The sequence below is a fragment of the Natator depressus genome, chromosome 24 (assembly GCF_965152275.1).
Source record: "Natator depressus isolate rNatDep1 chromosome 24, rNatDep2.hap1, whole genome shotgun sequence".
NCBI classification, from domain to species: Eukaryota; Metazoa; Chordata; order Testudines; family Cheloniidae; genus Natator; species Natator depressus.
The window spans coordinates 7306863-7330183 of record NC_134257.1 but is presented as its reverse complement, the minus strand read 5'-3'; the positions used below and the strand labels follow the sequence as shown (position 1 = coordinate 7330183).

At 40.0% G+C, this 23321-nt stretch overlaps 1 protein-coding gene across 2 annotated transcripts in view; it reads right to left on the bottom strand.

Moving 5' to 3' along the window:
* Positions 1–7806: 7806 nt before the first annotated feature.
* Positions 7807–23321, bottom strand: part of RPRD2 (regulation of nuclear pre-mRNA domain containing 2) — a 50089-nt gene continuing 34574 nt past the window's right edge. Inside the window, exons 4-11 of one of the 2 annotated variants that reach the window (XM_074939051.1) lie at positions 22030–22107; positions 20586–20638; positions 19514–19640; positions 17686–17861; positions 16690–16975; positions 16014–16274; positions 15198–15401; positions 7807–14418 (exon numbers count right to left, since the gene is read on the bottom strand). In XM_074939051.1, coding sequence (XP_074795152.1) covers positions 11696–14418; positions 15198–15401; positions 16014–16274; positions 16690–16975; positions 17686–17861; positions 19514–19640; positions 20586–20638; positions 22030–22107 — 3908 coding nt within the window. In that variant the 3' untranslated portion in view covers positions 7807–11695. The remainder of the gene's footprint in view (positions 14419–15197; positions 15402–16013; positions 16275–16689; positions 16976–17685; positions 17862–19513; positions 19641–20585; positions 20639–22029; positions 22108–23321) is intronic. The other variant, XM_074939052.1, reaches the window with a different exon arrangement.

The following is a 23321-nucleotide window of genomic DNA, read 5'->3' as shown; positions in this document are numbered from 1 at the left end:
TTCATGGCCATGAATTTGGTAGGGCCCTATTCATCCAGATTTAAACATGCATTCAGAAAGAGGAACAGCTACCCTTTGCTCCAGGCACTCTCTGATACATTTTAAAAATACGATATAAAACAGACTCTTCCCGCCCCCACCCCTCACCTCTTTGACCAATAGTTAACATATACTCGTTGGCATCCCACAGCTCCCATTAACCTTGTGCTCACCACCATCCTGTGCTTATAGATTTAGGAGCCCAATGTTACTTCTTTCATTCGCACTCCTGACATTTTAAGAATTTTTTTTTAATTCCTTATTCCATGGAGCGGTTACCTTCTCTCCTGCTGAGTACAGTATAATTTTTGTTCTCAAAAGTGTATTTGGAATTAAGGGCTAAAGCCCTGATAGAGCAAAACGTTTCAGTATGCGTGCACATCCCATTGGTTTCAAGGCATATGCTTAAGTGCTTTAGCAGAACTTAGGCCCTGATTCAACAATCTGTTACACTGGAGTAAATCCAGCCACGCCATGGCAATTAGTGGAGTGACTCCATTACTCTTGGGAGCAGAATCCAGCTCTAAGTCTGAACCTACATTCTGCAACTGATTTTATTATTTAGTATTTCACTTCGATAGCACCTAAGACGTTAGACACCATGCAAACAACAGAACAAAAGAGGGGGTTTCATTGTTTGGGTCAGTTCACAGTCTTTGATTCACCTGTTTTGATACCATGCAACTTAAAAAAAAAAATTTAATTTAGGCATCTAAACTTCCATTGATTTCAGTGGGATTTAGGTGTTTAGGAACCTAATATTTTGGAAAAGGACAGACATTGACAGTGTTAAGAGACTGAAATTCGAGTACAGAGTGATCACCACAAAAAAGTTGGCCTGGGTGTTAATGGTAGATAAGTCAATGTGCACGTACAGTCAAAAAAGCTAACAAGCTGGTAGGATGTATAAGAAATGGGATGAATAATACAGAGCTATTATAATGTTATATATAAATCACGTGCTCTCATCCACATGCTGTGGCCACCCCATCTCACAAGGATACTGCAGAATTAGAGCGGGTTCAGAGAAGAGTAATGAGTATGACCCAAGGGTATGGAAAAGCTCTCCTATGAAGAGACTGAAAAGACTATGATTGTAACCTTGGAAAGGGAATGAATGAGAAGCAACAGATTAAAAGTATATAAATACTGAATGGTCTAGAGGAGATTGACTGTGTTCCCTGTCTCGTAACACAAGAGCAAGGGGACAGCCAAAGACATTAAAAAATGAGAAATCCAAAGCTGATAAAAATTTTTTTTTTCAGAAGGTGTAACTGGACTGCAGAATTCGCCTCCACAGGATGTCAACGAGGCCAAGAACTTAAGATTCAAACAGGGACTGGACATTTATACAGCTACCAAGAACGTCCAGAATTATCATTGATGACAAGAGTTTTTGGAAGGGATATAAAAACTCATGTCTCAGGGTTTAAACCAATCTAAGTCTTTAGAGATCAGGTTGAGACCTTCATGGGGCAGGGAGAAGGGAGGCAAGAGATTATCCTAGACAGGATACTGGACAAAACAGGCCTCAGGTCTGACCTAGTCTGGCACTTCTTAAGGGAGTGGTATGCTCCCACTATGAATGCCTCTCAGCCCTATCCCAGATGACTCTTCTTGAGGGCAGAGCAGAGTTCAGTCTCCACGGCCTATTCTATCCTTAGTGGCTCTGCTAATACTGCCAATTAAGTGTCAACAATGAAGAGTTGAGGTGTTTTTGGATGGGGGTGGGGAGTGTTTGGCAATGGAGACATTTGTTGGGGACCAGACACACAGCGATTCTGGTCACACAGGCAAACAGCCCACCATCAGATCATGCCGTTTCCCAGTCACTAGTGACTGGAGTTGGTATTACTGTGATCGGATGGTAGCTTGTGTTTCAGCTAGACATCTTAATTCAGTGACTTCCCTTCTCCACACACCCACTTTGTCCCCCACAGGAAAATGCAACTTGTTTCTTCTCTCGTACAACAAAGCTTCACAAAGGTGAGTTAGCACTTGGACAGACACTAAGCATTTCTTGCATTTTGTTCACTCGCAATTGGCAGAAGTATTTGTTTAAAAAGAAAGAAAAAAAACAGTGCCCCCCGGAGGAATAACATTTTCTAGATTACCAAATCCCTTGTAAAATTCACCAATTGCCTTGACAAGCGAGGCAGATTCTTCCAGTGGCTACGGTATTGCACAGGGACTGAAGAGATGTGTTCATCTCCGGTTTAGTGTGTGATTTTAGGCAAGTCACTTCCCCTCTCTATGCCTGTTTCTCCTCCCATCCTTTGCCTTTCTTATTTAGTTTGTACAGCATCTAGCACACTGAGGCCTTGACCTAGATTAGAGTCTCTATGCATTATGGTAACACCACTGCTAATATACTTCAACTAAAGATACAGCCAGGGTCTATCACTTGATGCACCATGGTTGGTCAATCTGTTCCTCTAATGAGACCAAACCTCAAGAACTATGGGCAGGATCTTTAGAAGCATCCAGCACTGGCCCAACTTTGCTCCCATTGACTTCAATGGGTCAGAGCCAGGTCAGGGGTGGGTGCTTTGAAGAAATCCCACCTTCAGTATTTTCCATTAAAAAACAACTCTCCTTGCTTATTCGTATTAGTGCTTTGGTGCCTGTTACCTGTTAAGTCAACAGCAGAAAGAAGGGAGCTGCCATTTAATTACCATGAGGCTGAAGATATAAATGTGGCGGAAGAGCATGCTCTGGGGCTAGATGAAGACGGGAATGAAAGACAACTATAACTAAAAGCTGGTTTATTCAGCTATGGGTGTTACAAGAGCTACTTATGCTGTGGAAAAACAAGAGGAGTTGCTTATTCTCCTCGCTTTGACGGGAATGACAGCAGCCAAACAGAGGCACTATTGTTCCATACGTCAAGCCCTACCGGCGAGATGCTAACTACCCTAAAACTCCAATTAAAAGTAGGAGGGCCTAAACATCTTACAGGATCTTCTAACCTCAGGCCCACAAGCAAAAGGTTGCGAGTTGTTGGTTTATTATAGAAGTTTCACATCGTCTCTTTAAATCAAGATTGGACGCTTTTCCAAACAATCAGCTATCGCTCAACCATAAGAGTACTTGGCCTGTGTGACACAGGAGTTCCAACTGGATGATCCTAGTGACCCTAGTTTCTGGCTTACAAAAAAAACCAAAACCAACCACTCTATGATTCTATGAAGGGTATGAACCTTTGCAACTCCCCAGCAAGAGACTACGGAGGAGTGATAAGAATTGGCCACCCGCCGCAAATGCTATCAGCTGCCAAATTGGAGGGCCAGGGTTGTCCCAGTTCTTGCCCAGAGAGCTTAATATATAAAGGTACTTGAACAGCTGATATCAGATAAACTTGGGCCAAGAAACAAATCCAGTACAGCAGAGCAGGAAGGGGGAGGAGAGAGGCATCAAAGTGACCACTAGGCCCCATCAATGCTGCAAAATGCAATCATCTTGGGATGTGCTACTCCAGCAGGGTTGATTGAAATAGATTCATTTTGCACCTAGGCCAGTCTTTAAAAATGGGACTTTCGACATTTCTGAAAATTTTACCCAAGGTCTAAAGCTTCTGTAATACAAGATGCTGCTCCCCTAGGCAAGCGATTGTTAGCTGTGCAAACTGGAGGGGAAAGAGGAGAAATGAATGATTTAAGGCTAGGCGTCTAAGAGAATTAGGTGCCAAACATTAGTTTCTAATGGAATTTGGGCATCTAACTCCCTTGGGCTCCTTTGCAAATCCCAGCCTTAAACCCATGCTGTCACATTGGAAGCCCTGACACCAAAGTCCTGTCCCTGCTAGCACTTTTAAAACGTCTTAGAAGTTTACCACGGTTGAAGTGGGAAGTGTGATTTTAAGTCAAATAGAAACCCCAGCCAAGCCTGTCGGGGGGGGGGGGTGGGGAAGAGGGAGGGAGGGATGGCAGCAGCTAGTCAAACCGCTGGTCAACATGACTGGCTTGTCAACTAGTAGCACAATGAAAACTAAACCAATTTAGGGCTTTAGTGGGTACAGGCCTTGGTACCCAAATGAAATCAGGTCTGCAAAGGTAAGACCCTGCTGAATTACAGTTTGCAAATGTTTGAATTATTTACTTTTTTAAGATAAACCCAAATAAGCTAGTAATTCCTGCCAGCCTCAGTGGAGCAGAGACCAAGATTTTCAGGAGAGACCCTGCCCATTTGGGGAGCGCAGCCTGGGCTGTTAACAATGGCTGACAGGGGAAAGGAGGGTTGAGGCAAAGAAGTGGCATTCTCCATACACTGTGGCAGCACAATGGCCGTTTCTCAAGGGGATGGCTTTGGATCAGTGGCTGGGCATGGCACTGACTACCAGGTCTGGTTTCTTGTCCTATGGCCTCTGAACTGTAGGAGCAAATTACATGTCGCTGTACAGCAGCCTCTGTCGGCTGATTTCAAAGCGGCTCCATCAGCTTCCAAACTAAGCGCTGCATAACTCCACCTGAGCCAGGGGCCCCTTTGCTTTGGACATTAGGTTGCTAGATCCGAGTTGCCATTCAAGAAACTCCTAACCTCCAATAATTTAGCAGGAGGGATACACCACACCTGTGCCATGTTCCATCCCCAAAGCTCAGCTAGCTACACCACTAATTCTCAGCACATTCTTACAAGGGTGAGAGACAGGGCAGTCGCCTCCCTATCACATCATATCTTGGGACATGCCAAGGTCACCTCAAAAGGGCAAGCTCCCTCAATGTATTGCAGCTCAGCAATCTACGCAGGAAGGGTGGGGGGTTTTCAAATCACTTAAATGCTTTATAATCCCATCTGAACACAGCAAAGATACCAAGTGTCCAGCCCATGGAACAAATGCATTCCCAGCACAGCCTGGGGCTGCCCGTCTTCAATATGGTGGCTCAGCACATGGTCTTGACACACATGAATGAAAGTAGAGAATTGTGCATGACCAGCAATCCCCAGGGGTTGCACTGATGTAAAGTGGGAGGAGGCTGGACATACCTGCATCACGTTCAGCAAATTAAGAGAGCAGCTCTCAAGCTCCTGCCAAGTTGCTAAAACAGCCCCTAGGCTGGCATATGTTTGGATGCCCTGGCATAGGCTAAGCAGCACCTCACTGCATGAGCAGACTGAAATGCAGCTGGAAATAAAATCTCTATTTTGCAAGTCTGCAGTGGGGGGTGGCCGTGTCGGTGGAAAATGGCATTACTTCTGATGCTAACTTGCCAAGCTACGCATAAATAAGCTGAATGGAAGCCTGCAGAAGAAAATCTTTCAGAAGGTTTAAAAATGTAAGCAGTTAGTTGATTAAAATGGAATTAACAAGGATGGGAGAATTTTGTAGCACTTCTACCCTGGGCTTCGTTATTGCCCGTAACACACAGCAGCCCACACTCAACCAAAACGCAAGGAACACCAACTGCAATTCAAGCAATTTTCAAATACCCTGCCCAGTTTTAGCCATGCTAGGAAGTTCTTTTTACCCTGTGCACATTCAGAGTGCTAGGCTGAGCCTAAGGGATCATATCCCCTTGGAAGACTCCGACGCTGCATTAGCTTCAAGAATGTGAGAGCACTTAATGTGAAAACAATCTGCATCCGACACACTCAACACATGGGCCTCCAGTTATAGATTCTACAGGTCTGCCTGCATCAGTGATAAATAACAGTACAGAAGAGGAATGCAGTGCCAGTGCTACTTCAAACGGCAGCTCTGCTCTGAAAAGTAACTAAGTGGGCATATTTATGGAACAGGTCTGCCCACCCCCCATATTCAGCACTATGCATAATCTTAGTGACCTTGCAAAGCGCAAACAGCTTTCGGAGCGAGCTGCTGGATTTTATTCTTATTTATAAGCTCATGTAGCAACTGCAAGTGAGAAGTTAACAATTCAGGACAAGACTTTTCCACTTGTGCCCCCACCCCAGAATTTGGCCATTCATGGTTCTGACGCAGCAGTCCAGCAGAAACCAGCCTGACCTTCAGATCCAAGATGAAGTTTTCAGGGCTGCCCTTTAAAAAGCTCCACACCCTTCACTTGAAAATGAGAAAGATCTTTTAAGTCACTGAAGTGCAATATGGAACCCTACCAAAGTCAGTTTGAGGTAGGTCAGAGTAGAGGGAAGATAAATAGAAAATATTTGCATGGCAGGACTCATCTGAAGAGCAGGGAGAGAGATTCAGGAACACCCACTGAGCTAGGGAGGAACCAAAGCCCCTCATGTTAGAGGAGGGTAGCAAGTGACCTGCTCTATATTAGTATATCCATAGTGTGACCTTTCTTGAAAACCTTGGAAGAGACTTTGTGAAATCCTCTCAAGATGAGAAATGGTATCAAAAGCAATGAGATGAAAAGGAGGGAGGGGAAATGGTCACTGGAGACAGACAAGGAGAGTAACTGCCCTGGGTTGGATGCTAAAGGGTGAGTGGATGCAACATCACAATAAAATGACAAATTATACACTCACTAAGGCTGGCGGGTACAGAGTGCTGAGCAGGATCTGACATTTTTAATCTGACCAAGTTTTGCATGACACCTGAGCTAACGAGAGGAACTTTTACAGTTCAGACACACAGGGGGATTTAAGTTGTTAAGAGTCTACTACTTTAGATATTGAAAAAGCTATAAATAGGCTTACTGAATTCAGCAGTATTCTGCCTCAGTCACAAAAACCTTGAAAGACTTGGAGTTCCACATGAAAGACCGCACTAAATACAATAACCAGCATGTTTCCAAAACTAGGGGTGAGTATTCATTAGATTCACAGACACTGGATTAGAAGGGGCCTCTTGGCTTATTTTTGTATTGATTCCTAGAGGTCCATGACTTCCATGTTTAATAGTGCCTTGCTTGAGACGTTTGATAACCTTCCCTGAAGAGTTATTCTACTATCTAAATGATCTTTACAAAATGACATGTGGACATAAGTTTAGATACAAAAATTGTAGCTTGGAAAATAAAATAGGTTTCCTATTCTAGAAACAATTTCAAATAAGAATTCCTTGTTTATGGCTTACTTTGAAGCACTTAGGAGCCAAATTACTACTACATTCTACCATTGTACCAGAATGCAGAATTTAGCAGGCTCTTCTTATTGTCCATAGTAAGTGAAATGCAAAAGGTAGCCAATCAGCATAAATGGCAAAAAGTAAATTCAGTTTAAAATTCTTTCCATTTTGATAATCTAGGTTAGGCCAGCTAAAGCAATTTCTTAGAAATTAATGACCATGCACCTCTGAAGTTATTAAAAATGATACTCTTTAAATTGCTTCACATAACTGCATCTTGTGCTATGCAGATACAGACTGAAAGTGAGGTTCTAGCAGTAATCACGGAGACCAGCTTCTCTCAAGGCTGTGTAGCCAGCTATTCCCATCCCCCAGCCAACAAAAAAGGACAGGAAGCCAAGACAACCCTGAAAATCAACATCACCACCCTTCAAAATTACATGACAGAAGAGTATGTACAGAGGCCAGAAAGCAGTAAACTGGTGCAAAAATCTTACTCTTTTGAAAGGAAACCACACCAAGTAAAGTACACTTTATTAATATGCAATACAAAAATAAATGGGGGCGGGGGAAGTATTGTCTCAGCCCACAAGTATTGGTAGAATATTCCATTTTCTGTATTTTGCTCTGCAAGTTAACAGTAATTTCAGATTTGCCTCCAAACACCGCCTCTATGTAAAATTAAAAGAAACAGAACCATCTTCCAACAGTTTTCAATTTCTTTCAGTCTTCAAAATGGTCACGGAACCTGAGCTGCAGGCAGATTCTTCCTTGTGTGTGTTTGTGTTTTTTTTTTTTTTTTTTTAAAGAGTTAAAAAAAAAAAAGGGTTAGGCCACACTAACCCTAAACTTGTAATTCAGCAACGATGAAACAAAGCCTGGCTGCTGTTCTATACTGCAAAAAAACTGACGCTCTCTCTTCAGCCCAATATTGTGGTCATTTTCACAGATCAGGCAATCTTACACCCCCTGTACACTTAAACAGAGTTCCAGTTAAAAAAGAATATCAAAACATTAGAACTAGTTATTTTATTAAATGTATTAATACACATTTCAAAATGATCTGCAGTTTTATTGTCGCTTCCTCTAATGCACGTTGCTTTCTCCACACGGAACACTTGAGAATATAAATCCAACATATCTAATTAATCTTAACAGGCACACAAAAAAAGCAGCCAATATTTACAGCAGTTTTGAAACAACAGCACTGCAGCTTATTTTTGAATAATTAATTTCAGGATATGATCATTTATTCTGCACTTTTTTAAAAAATTACCATTATTCACATTATCTAAACAGGTTTCTCACACCTGAACAATGTTTTTACAAGTAAAGAATCTCTAAATGTATTTAGATCACAAAGTCAGCCACAGCTGTAGACCGGCCTCTCTGATATACAATGCACACCATAGCATATCTGGAATTTTTCCAAAGAGGCAGGTATGCATACTGTGTATCTGAGGGGACCGTAGAAATCTAAATGGTGCATATTCATAAGTCTGGTGACAAGAACAGCTGTACTACACTAGCAGAAGTCTAGAACAGGGATACATTTTAAATGTTTATAACCTCTAGTAAAAGTTAATTCTACTGACTGCCGTTAAGCTGTACCAGTGCAATGTTTGGGTTGTCCTCTCTGTTTCTAGAACAGCTGGAGTGCACACTGAAGGCTGTCTGCAATTTGATTTTCTTCTTTATGAAGTTATGTCCTTCATGAGACACACTGTTTCATGCTTTATTTAAAAAATACATGTTTATTTCTTTTTCTTATAAGGTGAAATACAAAAGTTCAAGAACGGTGGGGAGTTTAAATCACAGACACAGGAAAAAACGCCTTCATGTCCAGAAATAAGTTGTGTGGTTTCTACATATGTACACGTGTCTTCAGTTACTGTAGACAGTTTGTTTAAAGTAACAAGCACAGAATAAAATGAAAAACCTCAAACAAAAAACATGGAGCTTTCACCATTAAAATAGTTTTTTTTTTTTGTTTTTTTTTTTACAATAAGTTTGTGTGTCTTTTTTTTTTTTAATCAGTCATTTTACTTTTCAAGTTACCCAAAAAGCCACCTCCAAGAGCAAGGAAGCTACTCGCCAGGCATGTCAGATGGCATGGAGAGCAGTTCTTAGATGATGTCACCATCTGATTTTAATAATTCCTTACTTCGAAATCACCACTTTAAGCAAGAGCAGCAGAAACAATTCACATTCTTTTATTCTAGAGGGAATTTTTTTTTCTAGTCAATATTGGTTCCATTCTTACATCAGAACCTCCTGCGTTTTTTCACCCCCCTGGGTTTCCTCCAACAAAGCATCCTTAAGCTATGACTTCTCTGAAACTGTCCCTTCAAGCCAGGATAGATATTAAAGCAATGGGATTGTGTAGTTTAGGCTACTGAAAGCTTCATTTAAAATGTTCCAGTAGAGCAAAGAAGTTGGGCTAAGCTATGCGTCATTTCCAATATACATCAAAAGCTGTGAAATTTTTTCAGTTTTCGTGTTGGACATTAACATTAGATATTAAAATATATCCATGTCCTACAAGTCCTAAAATTTAAGAGCTGTATGGCTAGACTTTGGGCATACAAGGAAATGAATGCTGAGCTAATCATTCTTCCATCTTGGGTTGTTTTGTAGGTGAGCACGTTTATTCTCACTAATAAGAAATATGATCAGACATTCTGAGTGCTGGTGTATAGGGAACTGAGTTATATCATCTTACTTCATATCACAGGATAAGCGAATTCTCACATCTTATTACGTAGTTTTCTTGCTTTATATCTTTACTGCCTTGTTTTTTCCTTCTGAACATTTTGCTTAACTTACACGAGCTACCCTCACAGTAGTACTCTGGTGTGTTATCCATTCAATAATCATATTGGAGGTTCACTGAAAGGAGCTGTGGTGTCCAAAGAGAACAGAACTCAGAAGGAACAGAAAAGGAATAAATACTGTTTAAATTTAACCCAAAAGTTTAAACACTCAGTGTTTGCATGAATTACACATGCAGTTACTTTTTCAGGAATTCTGTTTAACTGAAACAGTCCACACAACAAGGTGCACCATTCCATGATGCTGCCTAAATACAGCCCCCCTACAGACCAGCAGCAGCGACGTCTGCTGCTGACTGCAAAATGAAGTGGAACGTACGTTTTTGTTCTAAGATTAGAAAACAGAGAAGGTTTCTATGCATTGGCACTATAACATCATTCTTTCTGTAAACCCAGGCCAATTCAATAAAATACACCCATACAACCTTCCGATTCGCTTACTTGCGTATGCAAATATAATTATACATATTATATATATTAAATAAAACACACAGCCCAAGCACAAACAAATGCTCTGCCATTTTCTCGTTTTGTAGTTATTTTTATAGATATTTTCCCATACCTTTATCAAACACTAGTATGTTGTATTCTACTCACTTAAAAAAAAAATCAAATAAAGTAATTCCAACTCCACACAAAGTCTTCTATGCACATGGCAGCAGAAGTGAGTTTATGAAAATATGTGGGAAGAGAGTTTAGGTACTGTTTTAACATTGCTGCATGCAGTTTCTCTCTCATCTTACATGGAACTATGTGCTTCAAACAAAGCACACGGAAAGGTGTGATTACAAAAAGTGAAGAATACATGTAAGTCAACGATGCTCCCAGCAAAAAAGTAAATATCGTTTACTAGACCTGGCCTAGCTCTGTGATACAAGACAAGAAAGAAAAAATACGATGCAGCTTGTACATGCGAATGCAGGCGCATTTCAAATATACATTGTATACATTAAATGTGTGTGTGTAAGCAGATTTGAGTTTTACCGCTAGCTACCTCCCTGCATCCACTTATTTCAAATGCATTACTTGATTTATATTCAGCAAAATATAACCCTCTTAGCATGTTGAGGAAGGAAGCCAAGTTAGAGATAGGAAGTGCACAAACTTTAGAGACTGTTTTCTGAAACCCAGCTTGGGAGAAAAGTTCAAGACCCTCAGTGGCAAAGCTGTCAACTGTGAAAAGCAGAGGCTTTTTCCTTTTGCATTTTGAGAAAGGCAGAAAAAGCAAACAGAAGGGCTGAAAAACTGACCATGTTAGTTGCCTACCCTCTCCCTATTCCTGTCAGCAAGATGGAAAACAGCAAGCAGCAAGATGTTCCAAGGCTTCATAGCAAGGGACCGACTAAGCAGATATCAGTGAAAAAAGTGACTGATTAACCTAACAAAAGGCACAAGGAAGGGTTAATATTTCTATTGCCACAGGGAAGGCTTTGAAAGCTTGGACCCTTTATCTTCCTTAATCAACAGTAGCAACAGAGTTCCTTCCCCCATCTCTATTTTTTGACATGGGTTCGGAGGACTCATGAAGCAAAACAATTTGGTAATCAGCTAAAAATAACATCCCAACATCGCACATTCAATCATTTTTTACGACTAGAAGTTTTATTTCAACGGCAATACTCTTCGGAAAATTCTTATTTTTTGTTAAAACATTTTGCTAGATTTATGCCAACTGGGTGGCTTAAAAAAATAAACAACCAAAAAAAGTATCAGAACATATTTAATTTAGAAAAATGTTATGGGGCTCTTTAAGAAAAAACAAAAGTGAAAGCGCTACTTCCACTGCTCTCTAGAATATCCAAAATACCTTCACTTACAGAGATGCATGTCTGTTTCAGTACCTGGGAGGAAAGAACGGGCGTTTTGGTGCAAAGAATGGAGGGCCCCTTCCAAAAGGTGGCCGAGGCCTTTTTAAGCTCTGAAATGGTTCTCTGTTTATGAAAGGTTCCCTAGGCCTAAAGTCTGGTCGTGGGTTCCTAATCATCATTCCACTCCGGTTTACATTGTCTCTATGAGATGGGCCAATGGAAGGAACACTATGGGATGGCCCAAGCTGATCTCTCGAAAGGGAAGCTAGGCCTATGTTTTCTCGAACCCGACCAAGGGGTGGACCACTGTGGTCTCGCTGAGGTGGGGCCACATGGTCCCTTGGTCCTGAATGCACATTAAAATGCTCTTTTATAGTTCCTTGATGAATAGTACCATGCTCCTTGGAAAACGTGACACCACCATGTTCCACGGTCAGGGGAGGGGCAGGAAATGGAATGCCACTGTGTTCCCCAGAAGGTGGCGGCGGGGTAGGGAATGGAACGCCACCATGTTCCACAGAGTGAGGTGGAGGGGGAGGAGTAGGAAATGGAACCCCGCTATGTTCCACAGAAGGAGGAGGAGGGGCAGCATGAGGCAATGAGAGTGGAGAGGATTTTTCTTTTGAAAAAGGATTAGTGTGATCCACTGATGACATGTGTGGAGGAACTGAGTGATCCCTAGGAAACAGGCTTCCATGATCCTTGGGCGGAGCAGATGGGGGCCCAGCAGGTGCACCAACTTGTTCCCTCTGAAAAGGAGTTCCATGCTCTATGGGAGGAGGTGGTATGTGACGCTCAAAGGCAGTGCTGAAATTATTTGTTCTGAAATTGTTTACACTCTCCTGAAATTGTGGCACGTGTTCTTTGTACTGTGTTTGAAAGCTGGCAATTCCACTGCCAGTACCCATGGTGGGCAGCTCAGTAGCACTTGAAGGCCCATTATCAAAAGCACTACCTGTATTACTTAGCTCAAACCAGCCTACTCTAGTTGCCTCTCGCCCATGTCCTCTATTTCCTTTCCCAAGAACTCTTATAGATTCTACTGTCTGAATTGGTTCTCCTGACATTCCCCTATTGGATGCATTATGGTAACCCAGAGTTTCTATGGGGGCTCCTTTTTCTTCAGTGCTATCAGGCAAGTCTAAACAAGATGATGACACCCTAGTTTCTATACGATAGTGCTCCTCTTGCTGCTGCTGCTGCTCTCCTGTCGAAGTTCCAGCTTGGCTGAGACTAGACAGGCTAACCCCTTCATGTGAGCTACCTTTAGGAACCTGGCTAAAATGCTTTTCCTCAGAAGGCTTGCGAGATGCATTTTTAAGCATGTTCTTAAACTCAATTGTTGAAGTGGCAGAAATGGAAGAACCTAAAGATTTCTCCACACTGGATGTGGGTGGTCTACCAGCAGGATTTGAAAGAGTGTTTTGAGGAGAAAAGATTGATCTGTGAGGAAGTGAATGGGGAGAGTCTGGATACTGTTTCTGTGCCAGGCCAGAATGTATCACAGATTTTGATAAATTATTATGATTGGAGTCTGGTGTGAAAAACACATCGTTCTTACTGGGTGAAGGGGAACCATCGGATCCAGAGTCATTTGCTCGTAGGCTGTAACTTCCATACATTCCAGAAGACGATGACAGCGGATCACAGCTCTCATTTTGATCAAGAATAGACCTCATAGACTGAGGAAAAGATGACTTCACACTAAACTCTTGTGCTCTTTGACCGTAACTAGAGAGAACTTGCTGATACTCTGCAGTGTCGGAAAGCTTACTAGCTTTCAAAATGGATTTCGATGGCTTCTTCTCCAGGTTCATGATGGCAGATGGTGGTGGCCCAGAATATTCAAAGTCACGATAATCTTCATCTTCTTGAAAAGATGTGTCTGGGTAAAACTTCTCCTGCGGTGAATCCATTAAAGAAGAAGGTATTTCCATATCAGACGATTGCTTGTACACGCTGGCTGGAGATTCCCTGCCAAGACCGAAAGACCTATAGGCAGGCACAGAATTAGACAGTTCTTGGGAATATCCATCATCTCTGCTCTGAGGAGGGGACCTTGTGCTACTGGGAGTAGAAGATCCAGGGCTTATAATCTTTGATAATAAAGACATAGTGTCAACATTGCTTGATGTTGGTTTATCCATCATCTCATCTTGGGTTGGCGTTCCACTTCGTTCGTCACGGACTGGCGTTCCATCCACATTGTCCATAGAGGTGCTGGTAGGACCACGCTGAAAGTCAGATGAATGGCTTTCTGACGTGATGTTGGACCCTAAACTGCTTAAAATTGGAATATTCAAGTTTAAACCACTGAAACCAGGGTTTCCCTTTAAAAAATTGTGTATCTTCATTTCCAGGCTTGGAGAGGTGGGTTCTGACTCCAGCTTTGTTTTTGAAATCTCAGAGGACTGACTCAATGGGGTTTCTGTTGGTAAAAGGGAAGGACTGGTAGGATGGGTACTGGCAAATCCAAGGGAATTTGTTGGTGGTTTAAAACTAGAACTTGAAAGCCCTGGGCTATGTCCAACAGGAGCCTTGTTAACCGAAGTTGAAGAAACCTCAGCAGTAGAAGAATTTGGAGAATAACCAATATTTTTGGACATAAAAGACTGAGTATTGGAAGGAACATTCCTCCCTTTCACGCAAGAAACAGTTGTATTGGCTGGTGATGCTGAAGTGCTCTGAGATGCCGTTTCACTTGATTGAGCTGTATTTCCAGCAACGCTTTGAAGTAAGGATGACAAACCTGGAGAAAAAAAAAAACAAACAAAAAAAACATTTTTATTAGCTATTTTAAGAGGCAGAGTAACCTACAACCATTTCAACAGAAAACTCGTGCTAAGCCATAATCATGATTGGTTTTGTAGGCAGAGAAGCTACAAACTTAAATTTTTGAAACTGACATCTGAGCCAACAAAATGGTTAGACTTTGCCATCTCTACATACTATTAAATACTAATTACTTTGCATTCCCATAGTGCTTTTGATCTCAAATTGTTTTACCAATATAAATTATAACACACATCTAAACCACATCGGTATTATGTCCATGTTACAGCTAGTTAAGTAGACATATGGAAGTGATGTACTTAACCAAGATCATACGAGCAAGTAGCAGAGGGAACCCCCCTCCCAGAATCCTAGAGTCCTCCGCTCCACCGAACCCCATCCCAGAGCTAGGAATAGAATCCAAGTGGCACTCACTCATTGGTCCCCTGCTCTGCTACATTTTTTCCATGCACCATAAGATTTTAGCAAACACATGCAATATAATTACTTGGCTAATTGGAAAGCCAGGGTGAAGTCCAGCAATTAAACATATTAACACTATTTGCTTACTGTGCAACAACAACAAGATTTAGTCATAAAAGTTGCAACTAATAAAGCAAATATAAAATGTCCCAGGACAGTATCCAACACCATCAGATTTTAAAAAGGTTTTTAAAAGATTAAACACACAGGAAAACACTTCCCAAATCTGTTGCAAAATTTACTGTGCAAAAGGAGTGAATTTTAAATACTTACCTTGCAATGCTGGTGCAGTCTGGGTCTGGGTTTTGGAGAGAACTGATAAAATGCTTTCAGGAGTTATTTCAACTTTGGAAAGAATATTTGCTAACGGATTTGGAGGACCAGATGGAGTCCCCACAATAGGAGTCTTCAGGCCACTAGTAAGAGTCGTGGGGCTCGTTGGGGTTCCTGGGGAAGGTCTTGATGCAGGACTGACCCCTGGGGTGAAAACATTTGCTGCTCAGAAACACAAAATGCTACTTTCCAAGAGCAATGAAAACAGTCAATAAATACACTGCTCATACATTCTGCTTCGTTAAGGTAGGGTTTTCTGGCTAAAAATTTCAACTATTACTAATACCAGTAGAGTTGCAGTAAGGTGCTAGTGTAGGCAAGGCTCCTGAGGCAACCAGCATTTAACATGACACTGTTAAAAATGTCAGCAGCTGGGGAAACCTTGTCTACAACTAGCATGGCCGCCTTCACTACTGCAGTGTTAACAACAGCAGGAACCCTAGCACAGACACACCCTAAGATCACTATGGTGCATAGATTTGGGTAGCACCATGTCCTACTTTGAAACGCTACACTATAGATCGCCTTAAATCATTTAAAAGGAAGCATGTTTAAAACTGATTTTGAGAGTGTGTTTAGTACCAATATGTCACAGCTCTCCTGAAGTACAGACTGAATTACCATTCAATGTTTTAGTTCTAAAATGTTACAGAAGCAAAAAAAGATCTGACCAACAAAGTTATTGCTTGTACAACGCAGAATTCTGTCTCTGCTGAACAGCACCACTCAGTCACAACCTGCAATTTAGACACCCACCTGTATTCTTCATAACAGAAGTTAAGCTGCTAAGAATGGAGCTGATCTTTGCTAGGTCAACGTTGGCAAGGTTTGGCAGACCAAGCGCTGGTGACGGAGGGACAGGCACTGTGCTCACTGTCTTGGGAGTTGGAGGAGTCTGAGCAGGAGTTACCACCGCTGGTGTAGCAACAACCACTGTGGAGGGTGTTGCTTTTGGGACACTTTCAGTCTTTGCAGGTGCTGAAGAAGGAACAACCTGTTTCTCCTTCCTCTCCTCCACTAATTCAAATACAGAGAAAAAACATGGAATGTTCAATCTGCCTCACAGAATTCTTTTGGCCTAAGAGCTGCAGGCTTCTCAATGTGTTCCAGGTTTAAAACATACTAATGTAAAGACTCAGAGGAAAAGCAATTGTTCATGCTCTTTACTGAACTGCTAGGGTGTGTAATGACAGCCTCATGAAGAGAGGTTTTTTTATGCTTGTTTTTTAAGTTAGGAATATCTGGGTCTTAATTCCCTGTTTTTTGCTGGAGGCCTGGCATAGTACCAGAGCTGCAGTATTCCCAGAACAAGGAAAGTTTCTCAACATCCTCTTGATTCTAAATGAGGTCTGGAAAAACTGTTTTGCCTAAAAAGTTTTGTGGATAGTATAAAACTATTAGCCCATGTTACTGCTACTTCCACAGAACTTACCAATAATTTTAGAGGCGTCATCTTCCACATCAGACAGTTCCATGTCCTCCACATCCCGATTATCTGCCACAGGTTCCGGAGATACAGACTTCTCGCTTTCCACTGCTGGAGACTGGATGTCATCCTCTTCCCCCATTCCCTGGAAAGGGGACTCAGAACCAGTTGGAGATGGAGCATCCATACTTGGAGAAGGGACAGGAGACTCTTCTGGATCAGGAAGAGTTGCTTTCAATTGATCTAATTTTTTCTTTAGATTGCTAACTCTATTGGCAAATGTTTTATAAGCCTAACACACAAAAAAAAGGATATTTAGCTTAGTGTCCTTTATAAAGAAGGAAAAATAACACACCTTTGAACCATTTCTATAGTATTAATAGCAGCATATTCAACTCCCCAAGCATCTCTGCCCCTGCATTAAGAATTTCGCTTTTCAGTATGGCTTGTAGAGCAAAAACCTCAGAAGGAATATTCATGTAACTACTTTTTCCATTTAGTTAATGCTTTTGTTGGAAGAATCTTTTCAAATCCATAAACTATCACGTTTGATACAATGCTGCAAGAAATGAGGAAAAACTTCAGTACCCAAAGGTCACACTCAGCTCTAGATTACCAACAAAGGTGTTCAGCTTCTTGAAGTTAACTTTACACTCAGCATAACAAATGAATCTTTTCTTTTTTCACATGCAGAGAATTTGCAAAACATATGAGAAAAATGGAAGGTCAAATTATGAGCGCCTATCAACCTTAACAGCATCTAATTATCTCATTAGTTGACCTCCATCATCTCTGCTCTCCTTTTAAACCATTTGTGTTATAATCTCACATAATTTCTACTTCTTTCATTAGTACACTGAGATTTTATCACTCATTTTTCTAGTAAAGAGTTTAACAAATGCAGATAAACCTCAATTATCAGTTTGAATTCTGCATTATGTCCTCTTATTAGTAATGCTGTACCAATAAGATATTTGCTATTGGGGAAAACTTTGCACTTACATTTGCTACCACCTTGACTTCCTTATATTGTGCTTCATAAAAGATACCAGCATTCTCAAGCACTTCAATTAGTGAGGGGCCATTTTTCACCTGCTTGTCTAAACCATTTACAAATTCTTCTAACTTTGAACTCGCTTCTTCAAATTCTTTGGAGAACTTTTTTCCTCCTGTTTTGTCTGAAAGAGATAATATTAACGACAAATTACATTATGCACATTACCTCCCCTGGAATACACAGAGTTCTCCTCTCACTCACTCACACAGAATAATTAATATTCAGTAAGTTGGTACGTGCACTTCATAGTTTTTAGCAGATAACTAGTGTAATAATTGGTAATGAAGTCATGTAAAGGCAAGGCAACTAGCAGTCTGTATTCTTTGGTTTTCAAGCCAGTGATCAGTAATAACATCTCACATGGATTTTTAAAAAAAAAAAAAGAAAAAGAAAAACAAAGAATAAAACCACATTCTACAGGCATGTGGGGCCACTAGAGTTAGCCTTTTGAAATTCTACTCTTCCAATCATCTGGGGTCAGTAGTTTTGATCTGTTTAGAGGGGCAAGAAAACATTATTCAGTTTTTTTTTCACCATTACATTGGTAGGACTATGTTTATGGGCTGCTACATTTTTATGACAATTTTGAAAGGCTGCAGTAACTGGCTACCAGCTATTTTTAAAGCAATTCAATTTTACAATGAAATTTCCTATTCATTTGGGCAATGAAACTAAATTTGTTTACTCCCTTGTAACGTTATTTCCAATCAAGTTTACACAGCTTCCTAAATCTTAAATTATTGTAGCTTTATTGAAGAACTAAGCAGCTAATTATTAAATCTGTAATGTTAAGTTATGGACTACTGAACACATTAAGAAATCCATGCATTCTGAAACACATACTCTGTTCTGAGGAAAACCCTGTAACAAACAAATCCTGGCCATCTACAGTTTGTACTTTGTACTTGCTAGCAGCTGTTGTACATATAGGGACAGATTTACAAAGGTATTAGGTGTCTAAAGCTGCAGATGGGCATTTTTGAAAATCTCACTAGGTGCTTATCTGCAACTTTGGACACTTAAATAAATACCTTTGTAAATCTGGCTCATGGCTCTTATCTCCATGCAGGTTATGTACTAAACTGATGAAGTGTTCCATCCCCTTCTCCTAGCCAGACTACAAAGGATGGCAGCCTACTTTGGGTATCTTCAGTTACTCCTTTAGCTCAAGCAGTAGAGATGTGCTTTTGGTGCTCAAGCTCCCAGCTTCAATCTCACAGTTTAAGTTGTTACTACATCTTGAGGACAAGTGCTCTGAAGTTCTGTACTTCAGACCGTTAAAGGCACGATGTGCATTTTTAAGTTATTTGAAAAATAAAAACATTCAATACATGCACTGGACGAACTACATTTTTAATTAAAAACAACTGTAGAAGGATTACAAGATCTACTACACATGAAAACAAGATATTGGGAGACTATGTGCATTAGGAGGCAGTTGATGTGCTCATGACTGAAATCAGACATTTCTGTCCTGTGATTTATGAAATACTACAGTGACAGCTAAAAAATTTGCGGCATCAATACTGCTGTAATGTACTGGATCACTAACGTAGAATACCGCAGTACTGCATTTTTTAAATAAAAGGAGCTGATACCTCTGAAAATGTGTTAATTGTGCTTTGACATCACTTAGCATTCCTCAATCTGAAATTCATTACAGAATAAGGCAGAAATCTAACCTGTGATGTAAAAGAGCCCATGAATTACTAAAACTACGGATACATTTTTGTTTCCTTTGATAATATGACTGCCAGAATACACAGCTTGTACCTTTTAAGCATTTAAGAGTTTCAGTGCTGCATACATCCACCCTCATGGTGGAAAGCTGCTTCTCTTTCAGTTCTATCTGGTCTTCTGAACGCTTATATAACAACAATTCATCAACAAGCGATTGTGGCTGAAAAACAAGAACAGCATCCTCATCACATTCTGCAGAAGAGAAGCCCTAACTTTGCAACGATAACATTATGGACCTGTTTTTAAGTAACAGAAATAAATATTCCATTGAAAAGCTGTCTCTGTATCAAAGCAGATGCTTTTTTACTATTCTGGAATAAATTAATTCAGAGAAACATACGGTTTAAATTCATAACAAATGGAAGTGAAATGAACATGGTGGTGATCAGAACTCTATGTCTCGTAAACAGGAGAAAGATTTGCCGGCAGAGGTATGTCAGTTAGGAGTGTGGGGAAAAAAAATTACACCGTCAACTGACAGAGCTGTACAAACAAAAGCTTTAGTGCAAATCCAGTTATACTGGCAAAAAATCCATTTGCCAGTGTAGCTAATTCCATTCATGGAACTGTTCCAAGCTATAGCAGCAAAATAACTTTTGCAGTATAAGCTGCACCTCCACTACAGGGGTTGCAAGTATAAATCTACCAGTAAATACTTAAGTGTATAGACAAGGCCCTAGTAAGTGTTCCTATATTTAAACATACATTAAAACAATGGGCAATCATATAATCAAACACATTGGCTACAAAAGCAACAGCAGTTCACTCTTCGCAAGAAGGCAAACTGCTTTCTTGCAGCAGATAACTCTAAACGGTGTGAAAGAATTAACTGCCTTTACTAACTACCTCCAATCCCTAGCTCTATTTCCATGCCCTGTTTTTAAATAGCACCAGCATACACGATGCTTTACAGAACAGGCTGCAGCTCTGCAGAGCTTGCAGCCTCAGGGCATTGTGGGCACTATACAATAATGAACAAATCAACACTGAGTGCCACAGCTTCAACACAAGCCCCAATGACTCTTGGATATAAACAAACTAGTCATGCAACTATAGTCCAAGGACAGAGGTTAATGCAAAAGATGTTTTCACTTGTTAAACTTACTCTGAATTCAGCAACAATCTTCGACTTTAGAGCAACTTTTGGATTTGTGGATGCTGTTGGCATACAAATGTGTAAAGAAATTAAGATATCAATTACAAGGATTAAGTAGAACAAACACTCAATACTGCCTGCAATCAAAATTCAGAAGAGACTGTTCTCTTTCAAAAACCTTTTAAACACATTTCTATGCAAAACATACACAGGATGCCACTTCATTATATTTCCCCCTCCACACAGATGTCACTCAATATTCTATCTGCCTTTCAGACACGTTAGAAAGCACAGAGCTATGATTCAGAAGCCACAAGTTAGACTGTGGAGTTCCTGTATTATATATGCACTATATAAACAGTTACCGTGAAAGCCTTTTCCAGTTCTATTGTATATAAATGTTCTTGTAATGGTTCGTTCACTAATCTTGAGTGCTAGTTTATAATTCTCTGAAGAGTTCCTGAACTCTAGACATAGAAAACTGACCCTCTGAGTTTAGTATTTCCTTGGGATGACAGATCACTTACTCCTTTACTTGAACTAACCAATCTCCCTCCTAAAGATTTTCCTGCCCTTACAATTCTGTTCTAATATCTCACTTTGAGATTGAGAATCTGAGGAGAAAAAATATGGAATCACATTTCATGAGCTCTAAATCCATTTGTTACTAAAAAATAGCACAGAAATGTACAATAAGATGATCAAATAAGAAATGCTAACTCCCTTGTCCACTTTTGTTCTAGAAAATGATTTTCTATATATATTTTGTGGCCGAATTCTTTCTGGTAATCCAAGATTCCAACCCTCCTGTCCCCTTTTATTGTCCTCCTAGTCCCAATAGTCTTAGCATTCACACAGAGTGGCATGTGTCAAGTTTTACATCTAATGTTCCATCATCTTGCTTTCTTGCCAACTCAAGGATTTTCCATATTACAGTTATTGCAAGGTTAGAGACTGATATATTAGAAATGTGGTTCCAGCTAGCAAGCTGTACTCCTGATAGTTTTGAACGATGATTCATTAACTGCACTGCCTCACTGTAAGTATTCCATTTATCCTATAATCTAGTTTGCTGTTGAAGATGTATTCCTGAACTTGAAGGGAATGTCCACCATGTTTCACTGTTGCCAATGTACATGGTTATCATGTCTGTCTTCTCTTCATCTCTGAATATTCTAAAGCCAGTTTCCAAGAAGTTCCACCAGATCTTTTCTCTACAGTTCACAACTTTTGCTCTTTTAAAATTTTATTCACATTTCATTCCTTAAAAAGTGATTTTCTAGCAGCAACTCCTTGATGTTTTACACGTCAGTAAGGAACTTCACAAGTCTGGAAGACACAGGCTTGCTCATACTTTAGGCCAGGTACTTTGCCAGTTTTGCACTAGTCTTTCTTCTGTTCCTCAAGAAGGCATTTTTAATATTAGTTCAGGTAGTTCACATTGTTTCCTTACTTTGAGATTTCTTCCACGGCTTATTCGGTTGTTTGTTCAGATTTTCTTTCAGCTGCTTCTGTGTTTTGAAAGTGGTACCTGGAAAACATTTCATTTTTTGCAGTCTGGCATTATGGGATTCCTTTAAAGGTCTCTGGTTTTGGTGTCATATGGTTGCATGGTAAAAGATTAACAGAAATTTGTTTTAAAATCCACAAACCAACTTCCCTAGATGAGCTGTTGAATGCCCAAGACAAACTAAGTTTACTCAGGAATATAGCAACTTCTATGACGGTCATTCTATTTTTAAAGCAAGTTTCTGTTCACCTTTAAAAGAACAGAGGATTCAGCAATCACAGAGATTGACACAATTTGCTCTTTAAACTCTTAGACAATGACTTATTTATGTCTGGCCCCAAAAAAGCAAATAGGAAAACACAACACATTTCAGGAGAAATAGTAAGGTATGTTGTTTGGTAGTTTAAATGAGCAATTACTTACCCGATGTCTATATTAAAAAAACATGCATCCAACTGAAAAGTTGCTTGCGAAACAGTGTAATAAGAAATATTTATTAAATCAAATTTAGAAGTGAGCTGGATTTTTTTTTAAATTACGAAAGCTGTATGAGATTCCAAATCATTAACAGAATACATAGATTTCACTTTTATAGATTTGTAATGTTCAACTGAAAGTCTTTTCATTCACCAAGAAGCAAGTACAGTGTTTTGTATTTCTCAAGTAACAATTACTGACCCACAATCACATAAAGCCACATCTAAACCAGCAACAGAAAAGCAGTTTTCACTGTCAATAACGTAATCAGGGAAAACAGAATCATGCACTCATCTCCTTCACGCTCAGAAAGAACAGATTTTCCATTATTTAGTTTTAATGTGCATGTTGCTTTCAGTTAATATTTGGAATCTCAGGATTTTTTTAAAAACATATTTACATGAGTGTCTGAGGACTTTTTAACTATTCCATACTCTAGTTAGTGTTTCCATATTTTTTTTTTCAAATATGGTAGATGTTTTACTGATAACATTCAACCTTATTACTATAATCTACAGAGAGAAAATGGAAGAGATTATTTTTACTATTATTATTCCCAGATAGAATTTTAGTATCAACTGAAGTTTTAGATGTAAAGTCGGAATGTCCCAAAACCTCAAGGTAAAGGGGAACAGCCAAGGACACAAATTCCATACAGTTAACAACTAGCTTCTGTGTAGGCATGATGCTCAGAACTCCTTTAGGATGAAGAGTCATCTTAAACATAATATACATTTTCTATCAATTAGTACAACTGC